Below are 10,245 nucleotides of genomic sequence, written 5' to 3'. Positions count from 1 at the left end.
TACCAGAGAGTAGCACAGTTGAGGAGAAAAGGATGTCCTGCTCATCTTCTTTATATAACTTCTCTTTCCTTGCTGTTGTCCAGGTGAATCTATTTTGCAAGAAATAAACAGGGTTGAAAAGGTGGCCTCGTTAGGTGCTTCATAATTGAATTGTGAATGCTGGTGTTCGTTTCGGAAAATCGGTCCCAGACCTGCACTCCGTGTGATAATTCTTTCCTGCTCTCCAAGAGCCAGGGATAAGTTCTCTCCATCCAAATGTGCAGGGCTGGTGCTCATTTTAGCATCCTCACTGCAGAGAGACTAGCAGCACAGGCAGGTCCCGGTCCCTCAGAGCACTTCTTCCTGGGAAAACTGGCTTGCTCTGTGTGTGCCATCCCTGAAAACAGAAATGCAGCATGTGCGGCAGGTGAAGTGAGGTCCAGAAAGTGTTTTGTGGTAGAGTTCATCAGAGGTAGAAACGGGAAATGCCAAGTCTTAGTTTTTCACATTGTCTCTCAGAACAAATTTCCACATATACCCCAGGAGGATAAAGACTGGATGACAGTACTGTTCATACTTGATGGTTTTGATCAGCCAAAAATATGAACAACTGTGTGGTCTCTTTACTGAAATTGCAGTGCTAAGACTTCATTTTGCTCCTAGTAACATAAATTGAAATAGTGCTACTTAGCTGAAGGAGAATAGAAATAAGATGTCCTTGCACATCTATTTTGATCACAAGTACTTATGTCCAAGAATCTGCCTTCTAACAGAGTATTTCAGGATGTTCTCTTTTTTGACATGCATTTAGAAATGAAGAATTAGTAAAAACAATAGCCATGCTCAGACTTGAAAAAATGTAATGCTCAAATGAGCACAGGGGTGCATTGGCATGTTTGTCTTTAAAAGTGGTAAAATATAGTATTCACTTATCTGAGAGCCACCACCAATTACTATCAAAAGCAATATTAAGTATTACTTTCAAAGCAGTTTTCATTGAAAGTTTATTCCTTGCTTATTTGAGCAGTTTGAAAAATCCTTTCCCTAAAGTTTTCTGAAGGTCAGTTTCAGAGCCAATAACAGAGAAAGGTATAGAATATCTTGTGTTAGATAATGCTCCAATGCTATTAGCATCTGAATTCTTATATGCTGTATAAGTCTCTGGTAAGTTTTAAAAGCTGACATGGTAAAACACAGGTAAAAATGTCTTAACTATAAAATTTCAAGGGGGGTTAATGTCTTTGAGGCAAATCTTTATTACTGAAATGTTATTTGCTTTCTTTTTTGTTTTGAGTACTGAGCCCTCTCATTGGCATCATTTCACCAAGTTTTTAAGAAGAGGGGGAGAAGGAGAGAGAGATGGAGAAACTGTGTGAAGTTTCTTCTAATGCATAATGCATTTAAACACTGTAGTTTCTGGATTGATGCCACTAACCAGCTCAGAAATGATTCCTGTTTCCTCCTTACAGACTTGCAGCAAGGAGTCAGAGATGACCATGTCTATAGTCATTCCTAGCTGGTGTCGGAACATGACAGTTCTGTCGTTCTGGGTCAGTGGCGAATAACTCACTCAAATGGTGCAAAGTCAGCCAGTTCTTAATTTTTTATCTCCTTAAGAGTGCATTCAGTGACTTCATCACTGAGAAGAATGACTCCCCTGCCTAGTGTGATCAAGATCTGGAAATTTGTTGCATCAGCACATTTAGCCTGGACTGCTACTTGATTGGTGGGGCTTATATTTGATCTTATGGCAGATGGGTCAGCTCTCTGGTTAGGAGAATCTAGATCCAGAGGGAAACTCAGTTTTCCCCATCTGAACCTGAAGAAAGGGAAGTCTCACAACTTGCCAGGTTTTTCATTTGGGGTCCCTACACAGAGCCAACCCTGTCTTCTCTGAAGCAGGGGAGAAGGGTCATGGAAGTTCTCTGGAGTTCAACTCGTGAGATTCTTCCTTAGAAAAAGCTCAGGGATACAAACCACTCTAGGAAGACTTTGTAGACACTGCATATTTGTGTTTTGTAATATTTTCTGTTACAATGAAAGACTTGAAATGTAATTACAAGTTATGAGCAAAAAGGCAAAACATCAAGTGTCACAGTTTGTGCTGTGAACTTTTAAGCAAGTAATGTTACAAGTCAGTACCCTGTGGTTTTGCTATTTTTATGCTTCCTTATTTTCAAAATCCAATTCATCAAAACATTTGTCAAAAACTTTCCCCCCTGTTTCTACAAAATTATGTGTATGACAGTTCTTTTAATCACTTAAGGCAATCCAAAGCATCTTATGGGACAGTTTAGCTACAGAGAGAGGTGGCCATGGCCATCCCCATCCCATCTTTTTCACTTTATTTTTAATCATATTATCCTGAAACAAATAGGTAAAATTATATGATGGAAGAAAATAAGTGGCTTATCTGCCTTTCTGATATCGTAAAAGTCTCTCTCTTTTTTTTTTTTTTTTTTTTTTTTTGTCAAGCAGCTGGAATTTTCTGACCAGAATTCATGTCTTTATGCTTGCTGCTTCTTCCAACTTGAGGCACTTGGATATTCTTAACTCTATCTTCTCTCATGGCTGAAGCCAGACTCTAAGAAACTGGCAGGGACTAACTAGAGGCTTCAGCTTTCATATGCTTGCTCGTTTAATCTGTCTACTGTACTTGAAAGACAAAATATTTTAGGCTTTTTCCACTTTTAAACATCCAATATTTATAGCACATAAGTCATAGATGGTTTACACTTTACCTTTACAAGGCTTCTTGGAGGAAAAGACTTCTGAAAAATGGTACCCTTGAAAATAAATACAGACAGGTTCAAAGCATGCAGTCGTAGTCTGGAACATGATTCACCAGTGGGAGTGAGCACTTGATTGAATCCTTAGTTTTGAGCACCAAATAGCGTAACACTTATAAACAGTATTAGCTATGTTTCCAAATACCTAGCACACTATATTTAAAGTACAGGCTTTAACTTAAACCTACAAGAGCAGACTGTGAGTGTTCCCACGTAACCCTTCACATTCTGGCATTTTCCAGACTGCCAGCCAAATGAACACTTTAGGAGGAGGTGCATATATATGTCTGCAGCACCCAGCGGGTTAATCCACCCTACTGTGCATAGGTGTTGGAGCTCTTATGGTATGTAAGACTTGCCAAGTTTGGAGTTGTTTTGTATTTTTAAATTTTTTCTGAACTATGCATTCACAGAAAACATCTCTTCTTATGCTGTTCAAGTGTTTGTGAATGCATATCAAGACAGTACTCTTGTGTTTTATGTAACATACACATTTGTGTATATTTTATCACCTGAAAAAGCTTTTATGCTTCATTTTGACACTTTTCTATTGAAACATCTTTTTTTTGTGCATTCAGACATCCACCATTTTTTCTTTAATGTGTCTTAAAATAGACCAATGTGCATTTTGGACTTGTGGCCTAACAAATGTCCTTTTTAAAAACTGAAGCTTTTAACTTGGTATCTCTCAGGAATAACTATCTGTTACCTTTCTAGTCCTAACTCTTTTTTAATTACTTTTTGGAAATGATGAAAAAATCCTATGCATGTGTACTTGTACGTCATGTTTCAACTGGTGCTTTTTTAATAGGTAAATAACCCTCTAAAGAGGGTTATTTAAAGAGAGGTTTCTAGTGTGAACAGTACATGGTCTCTTTCTGTGTTAGTGGGCATCATTTTAAGAGCTGTCTCCTGAACAAGCTGCTGTGTCCAACAGCATGTGGTCTAAGGAGAACTGCAAGACATTAAAATATCTCACAGTTCATAACTGCTTTTAACAGCTGTAAGGAAAATTGAGATGCTCTGATGGCTATTTTCCTTTGAAAAAAAAAAGTCACTTTTATTCTTAAAAGGAACTACGTTAATGATTTAATGAAGAAGAACAGTACAGGATGTTAGCCATCATCTACTTTTAAGTTCTCTACATTCTGCTATATATAAACAACTGCAAAATGTTAAAGGTTAAATATTGATGAGGTACAATTGAGCTAAATTACTTAACTTCAACTGCAGGTAGAATTTTAATTGAACTTTGCTATTTTACCCACATTCGATACTACTGTAAGGACAAAAATAAAAGGATAACAAATAAGACATGGTACTTTAAATACAATATAGTTTTTTTAATGTATACTTACTTTTGTACAGTTGATTGAGAAAACTAAAAACTTTATCCCGGAACTACAAAAAGGAAAATAGTCTCTTAGAGGAGACGTGCTTTTAAAAAAAAAAAAACAAACACAACTTTTTTTTGTCTGCTGATTTCTTTAATGACTTGTTATTGTTGCCCCAGCTGTAGCCAGTCTGCAGCTGGTATTCTTAACAGAATTACTATGAGAATACTAAAAATACGTCTCTAAAAATATATAAAAAAGTGATTTAAAAAGAACTCTATTAGACTGCAGCACAAGGACACTTTTGTGACAGTGTTTAGTAGAATGAAAAATTTAAACACAATAACAGCTATTTACATTCACACTGTAAAGTAGTTACCAAAGCATATAAAATACTTAAACCTATTTTAATAATGTCTTTCTTCAGCCTAGACACCAAAAAATGGGAGTTAACTTCCCAACTTGTGCTGAGGTGGGGAGGCTGGGAATTGAAGTTAAAACCATGTAGAAACAAGTGCATTGAACACTTTCCTGTTGAGGTACAAAGTGAGTTTCACTTTTAAATAGAAGAGCATAATAAATCAGCATAAACCACAAGTTTTAATGAGTGTATCTGCTATGGAATTGTGCAGTGTTTGCAATTCTCTTTGAACAAGACAAGGATCTGGTCTTACACTCTTTACTCAGGCAAAACTGCCACTGACATTCATGATAATTTTGCTTGAATAGAACAAGTGCTTGATAGTGGTTGTGCCAGCATGAGGGGTGTGAGATTAAGATAAATGTGCAAAAAATACAACTTCAAATGGCTGCACCTTTGACTTCTCAGGCTAGCGTTTCCTCCAACTACAAGGATCTTAATTATAACATTTGCTGGTTCAAAGATTAACATTTAGCATTCTGGGAAAGACTTTCTGGACCTTAGTAACCTGATCAGCACGGTCTCCTTTTGGTCTCTGCCTCTTTCTGGTTCTTTGTATTGCAGGAGAGATGATAGTATCTGGCACATTCCTTGGATGACTCGAAGATAGCAGCCTTCTGTGTTTGGGGCTGAAAGATTGTGAACTCTTGTGTTAGCAGAAATGCCACACAGGGGAGGTGAATAGAACATTAGAAAAGCTTTAGATTTAGGTACTGCAGCGCAAGCAGAGTTGAATTTGAGAGCTGGGACTTAAGTGGACATTTGTCCCTGCTTTCTTCCTTAATAAAATCTGAGTGTTAACTGTGGGTAAGGGCATTTGAGAGATCACTAAAAATGAATCATTGAGTGCCCAGAAGAGCTTTATTATGATATACTATGGAGAACTTTAGAATATACCTAGTTCTTTTGAAGTGCTTATTAGATGCATGCAGGAGTTACTATTATGGAAGTGAATTGTTTTGCTGCAGAAGCAAAATAATTTGCCAAATTAAAACGTCAAAATAAAACTCATCAAAAATCTGGATCTATGTGGTCCTTTCTGGCCCTGTGCTCCCATCCAATTTTCTCTTGCCCAATGAAAAGCTATTGAGCAAAAAATCACAAGCTCCAAACAGCAACATTTGTTGTGCTTGTGTGTGTGTTATCCATTTGAAAACCCTGACACAAATACTAAATCTGGGGGAAAAAAATCTCAGTGCAGAAATCCTGACTGGCCAAATTGATTTTAAAAAAATGTTACTAAATTTTAAAAATCCCCAGATTGATATCAGGTTCTAGTGCTGACTTCTTGTAAGTAGAGCCATGAGAGGTCACCTATTTCAGTTTGTTTGCCCCAGCACCAATTAGATGGAATGAATTATCCTGCTCCCTAAATTCTGTATGGATGTTGCCACTGCCCAGTTAACCAGTGTGAAAATACCATGAAAAATAAATCATTAAACTACACTCTTATTACTAACTTGCCAGTTCCAGAGAAACAAATGCAGCCACATTTACATATGTGTCCATCTGTCTGTTTTTACACTTTATGTCTTCAACCAGTGGGTGAAATTGTTTTAATCCAAGCTGCAGCATGATTTTTTTAAATTTTTTTTTCCCCTGCTGATATTTCTCTGTATGCGTATGTTATTTGTAGATGGACATGCATATTCTTGACAGTAGCTAGTTCTTAATTGCCCTTTTAAGTAACCTAATCTATCTGGCCACGGTAGTTTTAACTGAAGTAAGCAGCAGAGTTCTCCATGGATAATTTTCGTTAGTTAGCAGATTGTTACCATCTCAATGTTGCTGAAATCCCTAATCTCAGGTCAGCGTGAAGCTGCAGTGGTTACAATCCTGTTGCCTGATGCAGTGTGAATGGAAGTGCTTTCTGTCAGAAACATGTGGTCTCTTCAGTGGAGAGCCTGCGTAAATCCTGTGTAAATAGAGGGAGGCTAACAAAGGATGAGCCCCTGCAGCTCAGAGCATTTGGAGCCATTTGGAGGCTGAATTTGCTAAATGCTGCTTATACCGCCTGAAAAGTTGAAGAGAAAGGAGCATAAAATCCCTTCTTTTTTCTCTTTCTGCTCCTACCCTGGGGGGAGGGAGTTAAGGGCCAGGGAAGCCTGAGGTAAGCCTATGAAGACTGTTTTTTCAGTGCTCTTTTGAGTGTGAAAAAGGTGGCATGGGTCACTGTCCTCTCTTTAATGTCGGAAAACCCACACAGTTAGTAAATGTTGCATGTAAACTAAAGCATTTCGTCCCTTCTCCTGCACTCCACGGCAGTGGGCCATGAACTAGTCACTTGAAAATCGCAGAAAAATTTCACTTCAACATGTCTGGACAGTTTAGCACAGCAGGAACGTAAGAGAGATCAGTAATTAGCAGGTTGCTTTACTGTTGTTCTCCTTGTCTGCATTGGAATACTTTTTTCACCTGATGTGAAAAAATGTTGGATGCAATGAACGAATCATGAACCTTTGGGCTGTATAAAAGACCTTAACATTTAAACTACTGTTTATTATTTTTGTGTTTAAAAAAGCTAGAAAAATACAGTTTTGGCTTTTGGTAGAATCTCTAAGGTTTCTCAATCCACTTCACAAATAAACATGAGCTCTAAACACAGAAAATTAAGGACGCAAAAAAGCCAGTCTTTTTTCTTAATTTTGGGCTGAAAAATATAAAAGGGGAAATGTGAAACATAACAGTTTTGCAAACAGATTTGAAAGCCTTAGGTCACTGATTTTATAGCATGCATGGCTATAATAACAGAGCTGGAATGTCATTCCATAGTTGTAAATGCCTTTTTGCAAATGAGATATATTAATGATTGTATAAAGGTGCCTATCCACAAATAGAAAAGGAGCAGTTTTTATTCTGTCTCTTTTTGTAAATACACTTTATATACAAGATACCATGCAACTCTTTAAGCCTTTAGGACATATTGTGAGATGGCAATAGGGACTTGCTCCTGACTGACAAACTATGCAAAGATGTAATTAGATCATGTAGAATGGCTTTGTAGGTGAGGTCTGACAGTGGCTTAGGTTTTCCTCCTATTTGAATTTTCAATAGTTATTCATGCCTTGTGTGAAATTCGTACATGTCATCTTTACAGTGGAATTACTGGGTTTTATTTGGGACAGCAAAAGATCATAAATATCTTCCAAAGAATAGCAAGAGAGAAGCCCAGCTTTTTGTCTCCTTACTGCTTCCAGAAGGGCAAAAGAATAACATTTTCTGTAGTAAGAGAGATGGTAGTGCTGTATATCTGAAGTCTTCCTATTCCCACTAGTGCACCAGTGTCCAACCTGTCTTTCTCTCCAAGATGCTCACTGAGACATAGAACAGAGCACCATGAGATATGTGCCTGGTGTCTCAGAGACACAAAATGGGAGGGACACAGTGGTCTGATTACAGCAGCTCACTTGTGGATACTCCACTCCAGGAAGTGGTGGCTGAGCATGCCTGTCGGGTTTGAACAGCTTCTGATGTCTCCTTTCCTCCAGCAGTAAAGTAATTTAGCAAAACCAGCACGCATACTGGCAGAGCACTGATGATGATGACACATCTGTAAGCTGGGAAGCCCACTTGAATTGCTCGTGATTTTCAAAGTCCCAGGTTTGCCACCCATAATCCATCTTTACTCAGTTTCCCTAGGAAGTAAGCTGCAGGAGACAAGTACGGCTTCTGTGGTGTGAAGAGACTTAAGTCAACTTCCTTGAACAGGGATCATTAAGAGGAGGAAAAAAACCCCAATCCATAGCCAGGACTTTATTCAAAGGGCTGTGATCTACTGGAGCTGTAAGGCTAAAAGCCTGATGATTTTAACCGGATGGAATGGAGATAAGGACTTCTCCTGAAGGGTCTTTTATTCTGGAGCTGATCTTCCCTCTCTATTAGTTCTCCCTACAACACAGACTATCTTATCTTCAAAAACTTCTTCAGACACTTCTCTTTCCAGCTTTTTGGCAGTGGTAATTTACCAGATTTTTAAGATTTTTCTCTGGTGGTGATATGGATTATATTACTAAATTGAACGTCCTTAGCAATAATGGTTTAAAATACTTATGTGTCCAGAAGGATGCATTATAAGTACAAACAAACAAATAATGGCAAATTGTGAATATAGGCTACATGCAGTCTCTTCTTTGTTTTGCATTTATATCTACATATTCCACTCCATCAAAATATTAGACTGCAAGATTGTAGAGGAGCTTACTTAAGATCAGCATAGTACACTGCAGCTTTCATTTTCAGAATCCTTTAGCTTGCTTTTCATATTGCTTCCAATATTTTTAGAAAAGGGACCTCTGATGGTGAAGAAACTCAAACATTGGGTGCTGAAATGTACTTTTCCAGAAATCACTTTTTCAACTGCTCTACTTGTTATAATGGTAACAGGAACTATTTCTATAGTTTGAATCTGGACTGTTACCAGGCTGCTGTGCTTTGGCCTGACTAGGTTGTCCTTTTCAGTTATCATTTTGCATAGATTGGGAATTTGTTATTTGTCTTGTTCACAAGTTGTGAAAACACAAGATGAGCAGCTTCTAAACAACACTTGTTTCATCTGTTGCTGGGTCTTTACTCTCTGGGGAACACAAGCAAAGACTTGAGAAGGGTTGAGATAATAGTGATAGTGATAGTGTGGAGGACCGACAGAGAAGAATTCATTGATACAATAAGGTTGGACAGACTTTCTGTAGAACTGGACTCTGTTTCTTGAAGGGTCCTTAGTGCATGAACATTGGGGTCAGCAAGCTTGTCTGTCCAAGGAAATGAGTTTGCAGCAAGTTAAGTTGGAATTATGGCGCAGTGGAAACCCTTCTGTAAGTATTTATTTGATATTTTTTAAAAGTGGTAGTCTCCTTTGCTTTCAATGCAAAACAATTTATCTTGTGGAAGGCAACTCAACATATGCTAAGAGTGCCAGAACACAGAGCTAGTGTGGAAGCCCAACTTCACACTGTGTAAAGAAGACTTGCATCTTCAGCCTCCTCTACAAAACCTTCCCCTAGAAGAGGCGGTCTTTAAGGAACCCCATGTGGGTCACTTTACAAAGTTTCTTGTAAACTCTCTCCATCTTTTATAAGGGTTACTGAGACTATTTCATAGCATTACTGTTATCTTAAACAATCTGGGTAAAATGCCTAATTCTCTACTGGCTTGAATTCTGCATAGTTCATTGACACCTCCACAAAGAGAGTGCCACTTTTAAGAATTCTCCTCTTTCCTAGAACAGTGATAGGGTTTTGCAATCACTTCTACTCTTTGCAAGAGAATAAAGGAGTGAACAGTATGGAAAGAGGAGAAAGCCATCCTTAATTTTTTATCGTTTTTTTTTTTGGTGCTGGTGAAATAGAGAGACAGTGGGCCAAAATCAAGGCTTAATTTCTCCTCTAGAAAACTGGGATAACTATGCTTGTACAATTGCAATTTCCATACAATTTAGGATTTGACTCTACTCTTCCAATCCGGGATATGAACAGATCACATAAGCAGACTCACTTGTAATTATGATTTAAATTATTTAAATTTTGATTCCTTCATAGAGTAGTTAAAATATAGTTAATCCAGTATACCATAAAGTGACTTTCCTGTCTGTTAATTTTATTTCAGTTCTGGTAATTTATTTTTCTTCATTTAACGTAACTGATATTTATTTGGATATATTTAAAAGATCAGACCCTCTATATGCAAGAAGTATATCATTCCATCTTGGAAAAGACAGTTTATGGGA

The 10,245-nt window shown here is 37.7% G+C and overlaps 1 protein-coding gene across 7 annotated transcripts in view; it reads left to right on the top strand.

Annotated features, from left to right (window-relative positions):
• Positions 1-10,245, top strand: part of MEIS2 (Meis homeobox 2) — a 171,117-nt gene that overhangs the window by 38,809 nt on the left and 122,063 nt on the right. For 3 of the 7 annotated variants that reach the window (XM_039378320.1, XM_039378318.1, XM_039378319.1), the window contains one exon: positions 3,011-3,112. The exons of the other annotated variants lie outside the window; for them this stretch is intronic. In XM_039378320.1, the coding sequence (XP_039234254.1) occupies positions 3,011-3,112 (102 nt within the window). The remainder of the gene's footprint in view (positions 1-3,010; positions 3,113-10,245) is intronic. 7 annotated transcript variants of the gene reach the window in all.

This window comes from Pipra filicauda, unplaced genomic scaffold, assembly GCF_003945595.2.
Source record: "Pipra filicauda isolate LSUMZ 115617 unplaced genomic scaffold, ASM394559v2 scaffold134_size1991817_pilon, whole genome shotgun sequence".
NCBI classification, from domain to species: Eukaryota; Metazoa; Chordata; class Aves; order Passeriformes; family Pipridae; genus Pipra; species Pipra filicauda.
The sequence above is the reverse complement of the archived record's forward strand: the minus strand, read 5'-3'. Positions and strand labels throughout refer to the sequence as shown.